At 50.4% G+C, this 12,748-nt stretch overlaps 2 protein-coding genes across 3 annotated transcripts in view; one reads left to right on the top strand and one right to left on the bottom strand.

Moving 5' to 3' along the window:
• LOC128577287 (NHS-like protein 2) overlaps positions 1 to 12,748 on the bottom strand; it is a 101,322-nt gene that overhangs the window by 16,195 nt on the left and 72,379 nt on the right. The window contains exons 2-5 of one of the 2 annotated variants that reach the window (XM_053579460.1): positions 5,811 to 5,960; positions 3,559 to 3,686; positions 3,079 to 3,274; positions 963 to 1,094 (exon numbers count right to left, since the gene is read on the bottom strand). In XM_053579460.1, the coding sequence (XP_053435435.1) occupies positions 963 to 1,094; positions 3,079 to 3,274; positions 3,559 to 3,686; positions 5,811 to 5,960 (606 nt within the window). The remainder of the gene's footprint in view (positions 1 to 962; positions 1,095 to 3,078; positions 3,275 to 3,558; positions 3,687 to 5,810; positions 5,961 to 12,748) is intronic. The other variant, XM_053579461.1, reaches the window with a different exon arrangement.
• On the top strand, positions 6,029 to 10,803 carry RTL5 (retrotransposon Gag like 5). The gene is made up of 2 exons (XM_053579462.1): positions 6,029 to 9,780; positions 10,239 to 10,803. Exon 1 carries the CDS (start codon positions 6,464 to 6,466, stop codon positions 8,114 to 8,116), a length of 1,653 nt encoding a protein of 550 aa, XP_053435437.1. The 5' UTR covers positions 6,029 to 6,463; the 3' UTR covers positions 8,117 to 9,780; positions 10,239 to 10,803.

The following is a 12,748-nucleotide window of genomic DNA, read 5'->3' as shown; positions in this document are numbered from 1 at the left end:
CTCAGAGACATTATGAAACTTGGCCAAGGCCTCATGGTTAGTAAGCAGAGAGGCCTGGACTCACATCCTCTGGTATCTCCCTGCTCTGTGCTCTTTGGATGGCATTCATTTAATGGTAGTAAGGTTCTGTTAAGATGATTTTTTTTTTGATACAGTCTCAAGCTGTTGCCCTGGGTAGAGTGCTATGGCATCACAGCTCACAGCAACCTCCAACTTCTGGGCTCAAGTGATTCTCCTGCCTCAGCCTCCCAAGTAGCTGGGACTACAGGTGCCCACCACAACGCCCGGCTATTTTTTGGTTGCAGCCATCATTGTTTGGCAGGCCCAGGGCCGGATTCAAACCCGCCAGCTCAGGTGTATGTGGCTGGCGCCTTAGCTGCTTGAGCCACAGGCACTGAGCCAAGATGGTGGTTTTAACAATGGTTCCTTCCTCCTTATCTATTTGCCTAAATCTGGCAATATGGTTATATTACATTTATAATGGAAAAAAAATAATGCAATCAACATTAGCTCAGGAGATCTATTCTCCATAATCAGTTGCTGCTCTTGGCTATTCTTTTTTTTTTTTTTTGAGATAGAATCTTACTTTGTTGCCATGGGTAGAATGCCATGGCGTCATCATAGCTCACAGCAACCTCCAACTCTTGGGCTCAAGCAATCCTCTTGCCTCTATTTTTAGTAGAGATGGGGTCTCACTCTTGTTCAGGCTGGTCTTGAACTTGTGAGCTCAAGCAATCCACCTGCCTTGGCCTCCCAGAGTGCTAGGATTACAGGCATGAGCCACTGTGCCCGGCCCCCCTGGGGACTACTTAAGGACTACATCGGCTTTTTCAGGACATCCACAGTCCTCCTCCTGGTCCCCGAATTATTCTTGTTCCCCATCATGACAGTACCACCTGGGTGGCAGAGTGGTGGGAGTGGGCATGGGGAGGGATCTAGGGGATCAGCTGTGGTGGGGTCACCTTGGTCTCGCTGGGAAAAGTTAGAGAATCCAATAATGGTCCGCCTCCGCCTCAGGGTGGACTTAGGGTTCACGGCTGTTTCTGTGTTAAACAAGGAGTGTCGCAAACTTGCATGTTTATCAAACTGCTGCCCTGTAGCCAAAATAAAGACACTTGGGTGCATCCTGGTTTCTGTTTAAAGTACAGTGGAAACTGGACTGAGGTAGAGAGAATGGATGATGGCAGTAGCGATGAGCATGAATAGTGTCCAAAGCACGCAGCATTTCTTCCCCATCCCTCCCAGTTTGGATCTGGCATACATGCTGGGTTTCATAGGCTGCATCCAGGTCACCTGTAAGTCTTGGGTGGGCTGGGGAAACGGTTTTCAACCCTGGCTACGTATTAAAACAAACTGGGAGCTTTTGAATCTCAATTACGTAGACCCCACCCCAGAACACTTAAATCTCTGGGAGTAGAATTCAGGTAGAATCATTTTCTAGAAGTCCTCAGGTGATTATTCACATGTACAGCCACAGGTGAGAGCCAGGGGTGAGAGCCATCAATGAGGAGCAAGGGGCTGAGACTAGACGTTGCTTGACTGTGATCATTTTTCAGAGAAAGCCTTTATATAGACCAGGTGAAGCAAGTGTCTCCAACAAGCTGCCCTACTGTGCTCCATCATCCAGGAAAATGCCTGATATTCTGTCCTATAGCCACTTGGTCACATTTTACCAAAGTTGGCCTCAGCATGGTAAATGAGCTCTGTTTCTCTTAAAGTGCCAGGCCAGTCTTTGGCTCCTGGGAAATGACTGGGGCAGAGTCAGGGTGAGGTAGGGCCATAGGTTTGAGGTATGTGGTTCCCTTCCCTGTCTCTCATCCAGCAGCTGGCTAACCAGACACTTCACCTTGACCACATGGCCACATATGTACACATGCACCAGCAAGAGGCTCTCTGGGCAAAACTCAGAGCTAGCCTCCTTGAAATTAAGATAGACATTCAGAAAGAGAGCACCCAGCATCACATTATGAATCTCTCCTTATCAGTCCATCTCCCTAAGCTGTGCGCTCTATTTCCTGCCTCTGATTTCCTGATATGACAGTAGTGGTAGTGGATGACCCCATATCCGGGAAGCAATGCCAAATGTGACCAGAGCTGTCCTCATTGTCTTCATTAACATTTTCCAGCATAGCAAGGACTGGTGCTTGCAAGGTCCTTCTGGTCCCTTTGGCTTACTGAGGTCTTGACCTGGTTTCATCAGGTCACTGGCCCTATCTTCTTTTGAAAATGACTGGCCTCGGTGAGGGGCACAACTACAACAGGGACTTTATCTAACAAATGCAAACAGTGTAACCTAATTGTTTGTACCCTCATATTAATCTGGAAAAAAAAAAAAAGAAAAAATGACTGGCCTCCTTTTCTTTCCCTTACAGCCAATGGAGTGCAGAGCATGAATTAACAATGCACATGGTACAGTGTGCCACGTGGCCCCAGAGCCACAGCCAGCTGGGCTATGTACACCCCAGCCCAGCTCATTTTCCCCACTCTCGAGGCTGTACTGGGTCCCCTTTTGGTCTTTTTGGCCTTAGTATCTTTCTGCTATTCTATTCTTAAAAAACTTGCCAAACAAGTTGAGGAGGCCACCTGGCTAGAAGACTAGCATCTAGTGCAAGTGCCACAAGTCCTCTGGTCTGTGCCTGGGAGTGACCTCCTTTTTACCACCAGCATTCTGAACCCCTTTATCCCTCTCTGGCTCCCATTGGTGTACTCCAAACCTGGATTTGGGTACAAGAAGTTGTCTCTCCCCGACCCAAACAGAACTCACTTACAAATTTCTAGGTTTCTATGTATGCTCTGAATTGCACCCAAGTTTTTAGAAAATTTTGGAGCTTTCAGTTAAGAAAACAGTTTGCTATCAAATTGTCTCAGCGTGGCAGTGCCAGTAGGGAGTGAAGAAAGCAGCCAGAGCCCCCTCTTCTGTATGCCTCCATTCCCTGGTAAGAGCCATAACCGTGACAGCACAGGGTAAGCCAGTAGCAAAGAAAGTCTCACTCCCTCCCCCAGCACCCAGTGCATCGGAGAGGATGGTCTGTAGTAGCATAGAGGGAAGCAGACAGAGGTGGTGCTAAGCAACTCTACCAGAGACGTTGATGGGCACAATGTCAGACTGTGTGGAGCAAGGCTGAGGCCACCGCTTGTCCTCAAGGATGGGCAGAGGGAAGGGGCTATTCCAGGTAGTTTGCTTGACGGCTGTGGTAGGCAGGCCCAGCAAGGCCTCAGGGGCCCTCACACCCTGGGTGATGGTCTCATTCTCACTCAGCTGCTGTTTTGTAGGCTGTTGGGAAAGAAGGTGAAAAGGGTGTGCTCCCGCCTGGCGATGAGCCACTGCTCACAGGATGCCTTCTTAGGTAGGGTGGCGGAGGCTTCATCTGGGAGGCAGGAGAATGTGGAGAGGATGCCAGGCCAGACACCTGCTGTGCAGGGCCCATCCCAGGGGGGCCTCAAGGTAGCTCTGCTAGTCAGCGAAGGTGAGCAGCAACTTCCAGTAGGTAAGCAGCCTGAGATCTCCTGTCACTGGGTGCATGCTGGCTTTCCCAGAAAGGGGAAGAGGCAACTCACCATCAATACAAACTCCACACGCCTGGCAGACTGGGGCCTTGGGCTGGGGGTGGGCCTGGGGGCCTCATCTGAAGAGCGGAAGGTCTGCCCCAGAAGTCTGGCCTCCGAGTACTGTTCCTCAAATTCTTCTGAAAAATAGCAGAGTGGAGACACACTCTAGGGGGTCCTGGCTGAGCACTGGACTGGGGAAGAACCATGAGCTGCGGCCTCTGCATTGGCCACCAGGCTTGACTGCACAGTTTCTATAATAAAGCCTATTTCCTGGCACCTGAGCCACTAGATTCAGAAATGGAAAAGTGCCTGCTTCCCAGGACTATGAGGGCCGAAGAGAAAAGAAAGTCAATAAATTTCAAGCTGTGCTGGTTTAGGGACCAAGCCCTTATCTCAACAGCCCCTACCCTAAGTGCTCAACTTGAAGAAGAGACTCAGGATGCAGACACCTTTAGCTCCTTTGATTGCAAGGTCTTCTCTTTGAAGCCCTACAGCTCTTCCAGTTTTCTGCAAGCCTGCCAAGGGAATGACCTGTGTGCAGCAAGAGGAGATTTGCACAGGAAGTCCAGTCTGGAGTTTTCTCTTGAATGCCAAGAAGTCTTACTTGAGCATTTATGGGCCTGCTTCCCTGAGCCTCAGTCCCACTAAGGGTGGGGTCAGGTCTAGGAGGGCTAATGTGGAAGAGACGAAAGGAGGAAGTAGTGGCATAGAAGAGGAAGAAGTTCAGGGGCACTGTCAGGTAATAAGAAGGATGCATAAGATTTGAATGGGTTTGACTGAAGGGATGAATCAGATTAATAAACAAGGAAAGCAAGAGTAAAGAATGAACACCTGCGCTCTATGTACAATTAAGCAAAGACTCTCTTAGAATTGTAGAAACTCAGGGTTGCTCTCAGTGTTCTCTGGTCCAACATCCCGTCTTCTGCCCAGACTCCCTCCTCAGTAGCCCTTCCAGGTGCTTCTTCATTCCCAGAGCACACATCTGTAGGGAAAGGGAGCTCCCTCCCTCCCAAGGCAGCTCATTCCTTCTAGGGACAGTTGGGGCTGTCAGGTGTGTTAGAGAGGTTCTTCCTTATCTGGAGGTGAAATCTGCCTCTCTGGATTTCCACCCACTGGTTTTAATTCTGCTGTGGTAACAACGTGGAGCCCACCGTCTTTCTATCTCTTTCTTTTCTCTCTCTCTCTCTCTCTTTTTTTGAGACAGAGTCTCACTATGTTACCCTTGATAGAGTGCGGTGGCGTTACAACTCACAGCAACCTTAAACTCTTGGGCTTAAGCGATTCTCTTGCTTCAGCCTCCCAACTAGCTGGGACTACAGGCCCCCCCGCACAACACCTGGCTATTTTTAGAGATAGGAGTCTCACTCTTGCTCAGGCTGGTCTCAAATTCCTGAGCTCAGGCAATCCACCTGCCTTGGCCTCCCAGAGTGCTAGGATTACAGGCCTGAGCCTGGAGTCTTTTTTCTGCATGGCAGCTCCTCTGTTATCTGAACACAAGGCTTATGTTGTCCCTGGCATCTTGCTTCTCTAAGGTCATCACTACCCTGGTGGGAAGGTGGGAGTTAGGGCTGTAGTCCAGTTGGTGGCCCACCAGCAGTTTTATATTCTCCATTATGGTTAACCTTCATTGGTATAGGTGAATTAGAGCTGACAAGACCTCTTTTTGCATTTAACATCCACTGAGCACCTCTTGGGGGATACAGTCCTGGGCCAAGTGCTTCTGGAAACCCAGCACTTGGATGAGTCTTTACATCAAGAAGCTCAGCCTCCTTAGGAGGAAAATAGGTGACCCCTGGGTGCTGTGTATTGGACTTACTTTGGTGAGGCAGTAGCTACCCAGGAGGCACGTGGACAAGGTTACTGTAAGAGCAGAGTGAGTAAAGCCCAGAGTGAGAGACTCTGCAGATGGCCCCTTTGTTTTCCGGTGCTAGGATTCCAAAGGCATGGGCAATGTAGCAAGAGGAGGGTTGGAGGGAATGTGGGAGTTTCCCACCCAGTTCCCTGTGAATAGCTTGACCCATTGTCTGGCCTCTGCCTCTGTCCTTGTTTTCCCCCATGGACTTCAGAGCTGAAAAATGGAGGGGGGTTGCTGGAAATAGACTCCTTTAGAATTATTAGCCTGAAAAGCGAAAGATGAAACTGTGTTGTTTGTCGATAGGTTTTAAACTGTTCTCTTTTTCTCTTGCTGGTCCCTGTCCTCTTTCTTGTCGCTGCGCATTTTGCCTCTGGGCTCTGGCCGCTGCCCCCCTCCCTCTCAGTACCTTGCAACAGGCTCTGGAGATTGAGCTGCGCCTCGCGAAGCAGCTCTTCTACACTCGGGGGCCTGCCCGAGGAGAGGAACACGTTCACTGGCTGTCGCCATGACGACCTCGAGTGGGCAGTCGCTGTCGCATTTTCCCGACCCGAGTTAGCTGCAGTTAGGGAAGGAGAGAGTCAGTGAGAGGCGCTACGGAGGTGGGGGGAGAGGCAAGCGGCCAGTGGGCGCCCGCGATTCCCTAAGACCCGCCCCTGCGGGTGGAGAGGGAGTGAGAGGCTGCGCTTAAAAGGCGAGGTATCGCCTTCTGCCGGACTTTTCCTCGACAGATCCTGCTGCAGTCGGCTCCCTCCAGCTCTGCCAGCCTCTGCCCACCCGGCCGCCTAGCCGCCCAGCCACCGCCGCCGCCGCCGAGTCGACCTTACCCTCCGCTTGGTGCCTCCCGGCCCAGCGCCGCCGCCCGCCCTCTACGGCCCCTGCAACGAGGTAACACGCCCTGGGCAGAGCCTTCGGGCCCTCGCTCCGGAGCGCCGCCCTCTGTGTTCGCCCCGGTGGGTGTGGCCCGGTCTCTCCTGCACCATTCGCCGCATTTTGACCTCCTTAAGCTGCCAGTAGCTCTCCGTCCCTGCCCCGAGATCCCGGGTCCCCAAGCTGGTCAAGATGTCCGAGGCGGCAGGAAACCTCAATAGCCTCCGCATGGCCAATGTAGCCCTGCGAGAAGAGTTAAATGCCCTGCGCGGGGAGAATGCCAGTTTGGGCCTTCAGCTCGGAAGAGCCCTGGCCGAGGTTAATTCCTTGCGAGGCAATGTCTCGAGCTACATCCGCTGGCCGGTGCCCATTGTGCCCGTCCTTGCGGAGGAGAACTTTGAGTTCCCGCTCAGTGAGATCGACACCATTCCCCAGGGAGAACTGCCCTTCTTGTGTTGGCCTCCCCCACGCGTTGACCCCGAGTGTGTCTCGGATGATCTTTTGATTAACGTGATCCAGGACAGCAGCATCCCTGAGGGGCCCATCACACCCCTTCCGGCAGTGCCCCAGCCCGCGTCAAAGGAGCCGCCCCCGCAGGCCCCTCTGCAGCTGCTGGAGCGGCCTGAGTTAGAGCCGTTTTCAGGTGACCCAGTCTACCTGGCTGAATTCTTGATGCAGCTAGAGACCTTCATAGCTGACCATGAGGATCATTTCCCCGAGGGTGCCGAGCAGGTGGCCTTTCTGATCTCCTTTTTCACTGGTGAAGCCAAGGACTGGGCCATCTCGGTCACCCAGGAAGGAAGCCCCCTGCATGCCAACCTCCCGGCCTTCCTGGATGAAATCCGTAAAAAATTCTGTGGCCCCATCCCCCCACGTGTGGCTAAGAAGGCCATCCGCAAGCTCAAGCAGGGAGACTGTACCATCGGCAGCTATGCAGATGCTTTTCAGTTCCTGGCTCAATTCTTGTCTTGGGATGACTGCCGCCTCCAAAATCAATTCCTCAAAGGCCTGTCAGAATTCTTCCGCAAGGAGCTGCTATGGTCAACTGAAATGGCGGACCTGGATGAACTGATTCTTGAATGTGTGGAGATAGAGAGAAAGGTACGCGCCCCCAAGCCAATTCCACTCCCTGGGGTTCGCAATATCCTCTTCCCTTTTGATACGAGCCATAATGAGGATGAAAGTGAAGATGAAGAGTACTACAGTGAGGATGAAGATCAACAGGCACAAAGGCACAGGCTTCATCCCAAGGACCAGCGGAGGCGCATGAGGGCTTTTCAGCAAGAGATGAGAGAGAAAGAGGAAGAGGAGATGAAGGAGGAAGACACCAGGAAGAAGGAGGAGGAACAGGAGGAAATGAAACAGAAAGTGGAGGAGGAGGATATGAGGAAGATGAATGAAGATGAAGAGGAGGATGAGGAGGAAGATGAAGTTGAGGATGGGGGCCAGAAACCAGAGCAGGAGCCAGAGATGGTGACCTATGGTGAGGAGGAGGAGCACCTGGATGAGGCCCAAGATGATGATGTAGATGACCTGATGGAAATGGAGCCAACCTTTGCCCACGCATCATCCCAGACTTCTGGCCTCATAAGTGGCAATTATGCCGAAAATTTCCTGGGTGCATCACCTCCCATAATACATGCTAGCAGATGGAGGAACCAGAATCGAGTCCCACTTCTGGAAGGCCTTCCAGGCACTAATTCACCATTCTACAGCTCACCACCGCTGATTCGCCGGGCTGGTCGTTTGGGGCAACGCCAAATTCAAAGACGCCCCCCGGTGCTATTCCGCCTTACTCCAAGACAGGGGGGTCACCGAGCTGCCCGTGGCCGAATTCGAGTGTGAGTGGTGTGGCAAGATGGCCACTTAGAACACACCCTTCTTCTGTGTCCCCTGCCCCTGCTGTTGCTGCCACACCTGCCCCATCTGCTGACCAGTACTTAAGGCCTTGAGTTCTAGACCTGCAGAACCGGAAGAAGACCTAGACTCTAGACCATCTTGCAACCAAGACCAGAGAGTGACATGTGCCCAACCAGGGCTACTTGGGAAAGGAGGGATCAGCAATAGCTCCCTTGTTGGCATGTACTCTGTTCAGTCCTGCCACAGCTAGAGAGCAGGTTTCTGGGCCTGTTCCCATAAATAAACTGGTCACCCTCTTATATTTCCCCTCTAATTGTTCCTAACCCTCACCTCTCCTATGTTTATTTGCTCTATGTTCTACAGTTTTATCCTCTGACTGGCTTACCAGGACTTCACCCAATGCCTCACTGATCTGCTCCAGTGATCCAAAGGACAGGCTGCACTGAACTTCTAAAGCCACTGAGGCCAGTAACACTAGATGTAATGGACAGTGAGCAGGATGGTATTAAGAAATGTACCTAGAAGCCTTCAGTCATTTTATGTCGCACCTCTAGCAGAAGGGCCTGGAAGAGGACCCTACATCTAGTCCAGTGAGAATGTGAAAAGCCACATGTCAAGTGGACAACTTGACTGAGATTTGTCCTTGACTAATTGTGGAAGCTGGTTCCACTTCCGGCACTTGAGTTTACCTTTGCACAGACTCTTGTATTAGGGCTCTTGGGACCAGCTTGCCAAACCTGGGGCCCTCTCCTCTCGCCACACTGAATCCCTGGTGGACAGTGTCCAACATTGCAGGCTCTACCCCTTTCCTTGATGTTGTCTAAAGGGTAGGCAGTTGTGGGCTAAGGAAGAAGAAGAAAGAAGTTGCAACAACTCAGTTTACCATTGTAAGAAGTAACTCTTTCCTGGTGGTCTCCTTCCCCAGCCAAGGCTTGGACTTTAGCCCCTAGTCAAAGGAGACTTTCCATCCTTAGAGTGGCAGAGGGGGCCTAACTGGCCTTTCCTTCTGGGACAGCCAAAGAGGGAGGGCCTACAGCCTGTTCTTTAACTCCCTTTCACTTAAAGGATTCCATAGTTCTGAGAGGAGAGAGAAAGGTTGGCTTTGAAGAGACTGCACCCACTGCAGCCTCATAGCTGGGATATCCTCGTGTGTCTCACAGAGGAGTCAACCCCTGGCCTTCTTCTGTGCTTTGATTAAACAGTGAGGCATAAGACGGTGACTGCCTCCTGGGAGTTCCTAGAACTTCTAGGTATAAACCCGGGTGCCTTTTAAAAGAGATCTGCTGCTTGCCTTTGGGTCCAGAAAACACTACTTCTACAATGAAAACATTGCTTCTACAGTGAAAAATACACATTTGCTATGTCAGCTCTGGCCACAAAATGCCAGCCAAATCCACTAGGTCTGAATTGCCCCTGGACACTGAACTTTCTGCACAGTGCCTGGCAGCTGGGCAGGTGCGGCCAAAGTGTCTGGCTAGAGGGAAGGAAATATATCAAACCTCTGTTCCTCACTGGAATGTGATAGATAACTTCAGCCAGCCTTAGGATTTGGGCCTGATGGCAAGAGGAAGGAGTTGGAGGAAGAGGAGTCACAGAGAAACCCAGTCCTCTGACTGGTTTCTGGTGAGGTCTCTATTCATCATTGGGAGGTAAGATGCCCTTTTGTTGACTACTTTTGTTTCTCTACCTAGGGATCAGTGGAATTGGGTTCTTTTAATCTGTTGCTACCTTTTTAAAAAGGTCCCTCCTCACCAAAGAGAAAAGTAATGCATAATCATTACAGAAAATTCGGAAAATAGAGAAAAGTATAAGGCCAAAAGAGAAAACCAAAACATTCAGAATCCCACCACACAGATGCAAGCACTATTTAACACCTTGCTGCCTTTCTTTCTAGAGTGTTCTTGCTGTGTTTTCTCAAAGCTGAGATCATCCTGCTTTGCTCTTGACCACCAGGATTTAAAATGGCTGCCACCTGTGCAGTCATGCATACTGAATAATTTTTTTAAGCATTCTCCTATTTGTTGGACATTTCAATTGTCTGGTTTCCCCCATCCCCACCAGGGCAAGAGTAAATAACCTTGTAAAGAAAATTTTGTCTGTTTTCCAGCTTTATTTTCCCAGAAGAGCATTCCAGAAGAGGAGTTGCTATTCTTCAAGGCTGTGGACCCTGTTTACTGATGGCCAACACACTGTCCCTGCTGTCTCACATCCCTGTGGAAGAGTATGAAGGATGGGTGCCTTGCACCCCTACTTCCAGGGAGTCCTCATGCCTGTTCCCATGGTGCTTCTCACCCTGAACACCTTGGAGCCTCAGCCAGGGACACAGAAGATGAGCAGTGAGCTGGTTTCTGGCCCTCTGGGGGCAGAAGGGGCTTGGGTTTCCCTTTGACCCTCTTCCCCCTTTTCCAAGATCTTAAATATTTGTTGTAATGTAAGAGCTGTAAGAGGAACTATGGGCTTTGGGCAAACTTTCTTGGGTTGAAAGGGGTGGGGGGAGGGGATGCATGCAAGGGCATGAAGGCAGCCCAAGGACTCCCAGAGGCTCTGGAGGTAACTCACATATAAAGTTATTGTGTTATTGTTGCATTACTGTGTTGTGAAAATAAGAAATTGCTCTGTATGCTAAAGCTTTCTTTCCTCAATAAAAATATAAAGGGTGTGTAAAGATTGAATCTGTCTTGGTTATTTAACAAGTATAGATGGGTACCCAGTAGGCATCTGGTATTTCCAAGCCCTCCTGCCTGAAGCAACCTCAGTCTTGAAATCTGAGTCTTGAAATCCTCGGATGAGGAAACTAAGGCCCAGCAAGGCTCAAGGGACCTGCCGATATTTGGGATGGGAAAAATTATTGGGAAGAAAGTAGAAGCACTGGACATCTTGAAAAATAGCTTACTGGGAATATTGAGTGGCCTATCCCTTCCTCCCTTCCGGTGAAAGCACCCCCGCATCTCTCTCTCTCTCACACACACACACACACACACACACACACACACACACACACTTTGGAAAGAGGTCAGGCAAGATGGTGCCACTTTTTGGCACTAGGTGGCGCTATGGGATGCCGGTGTGCTATGCAGTCTGCTTAGAGGCCCTCCCAGCAAGATCTCACTGCTCCTCACAAACTGAGAGGGTAGGAGAAACTGAATCCCATTCTGGGATTTGCCCAAGTTTCCCAGCATGAATTGGACATTTTCCTTGGGGAAGTGGGTGGGAACACTCACTGAGCCCTTACTAGTTATGAGTGCTGTGCCTGGTTCTCCTCATCCCTTATTGTATTTCATCCTGATAATAATCCTGGGGGGGGAGGGCGGAGGCAGGCACTGTCCTTCCCTTCATCTTAAAGAGGCTGAGAGAGAAGTAACTTGCCCAAGGTTGACAGCTAATGAGTGCCTCACAGTTGCCCATTAGCTCCAAGGACACAGCTCCTCTCTGTCCCCTTCCCATTCCACTGAATCTACTATCTTGTAGGTCAGGCTGGTCTCCTGGTTCTGCCCTATCCTCTCTCCACAAGTTTTCAGGATTCTAGTGGGAAAATAACCCTAGATTCAGAGGCACATTTGCTTTGTTCCTTTAAGAGAAAGGAAGGGAGGAAGGGAGGAAGGGAAGAAACCAGTGAGTTTCTGACCATGTTCCAGGCACTTTCACCAATATCATCTTATCTCATTGGCACAACAATTCAGCCAGGCAGGCCACAGTGTCTCCTTTTAAAGTGGAGGGACATGAATTTCAGAGATACTGGTTCCATGGGGTATTCTGGGTCTTCGTGACCCCTAAACCCATACTCTCTCAACACTGTACGCCCTGTCTCCCAGGAGAGGGCCCTGACAAGCTCGAGCCTAAACCAGAGTGGATGCCTGGTCTTTGCCAAAGCAACCAAGTATGTGGCTAACTGCCCCTTCTAGAGAGGGACAAGGTTATGTATCTATAAGCTTCATCAGTGAACACTAGGGCCCCTCTTATATTTCAGGGGGGTCAGAGAAGGCCTCTGGAAACCCTGGGATTTCTTTTCTTATTCCTTTTTTTTTGAGACAAAGTCTTACTCTATTACTCAGGCTAGAGTCCCATGGTGTCATCATAGCTCACAGCAAACTGAAACTTCTGGGCTCAAGCAATCATCCTGCCTTAGCCTCCCGAGTAGCTGGAACTATAAGTGTCTGCCATGATGCTTGGCTAATTTTTCTATTTTTAGTAGAGATGGGGTCTCGCTTTTGCTCAGGCTGGTCTTGAACTCCTGAGCTCAAGTGATCCTCTCACCTTGGCCTCCCAGAGTGCTAGGATTACAGACATGAGCCACCATACCCGGCCACCCTTGGGATTTCACATGATGTCACAGGTAGTGAGGTGAGCCCAGATTGTGTATGGCCAAGCAGAAAATGTGGGGAAAAGTAAGAAAAATAGGGTCAGCCTTGCTTCAACCCCGAAGCTGAAGGCACTGTGGGGATAGGAACTGTGGAGATAGGGAAAAGAGCCCTGGATTCCAATCCAGCCCTGCCGCTAACCCTATGTGGAATCCTGGACAAGTCCTATCCCCTCCCAGACCATGGCTTCTTTATCTGTCTAGTTACAGCACATACTTGGTACACAGTAGGATCTAAACCCTAGTTAGATACATAAATG

This window comes from Nycticebus coucang, chromosome X (assembly GCF_027406575.1).
Source record: "Nycticebus coucang isolate mNycCou1 chromosome X, mNycCou1.pri, whole genome shotgun sequence".
In the NCBI taxonomy this organism is placed as follows: Eukaryota; Metazoa; Chordata; class Mammalia; order Primates; family Lorisidae; genus Nycticebus; species Nycticebus coucang.
This window is presented reverse-complemented; position numbering and strand designations above follow the sequence as displayed.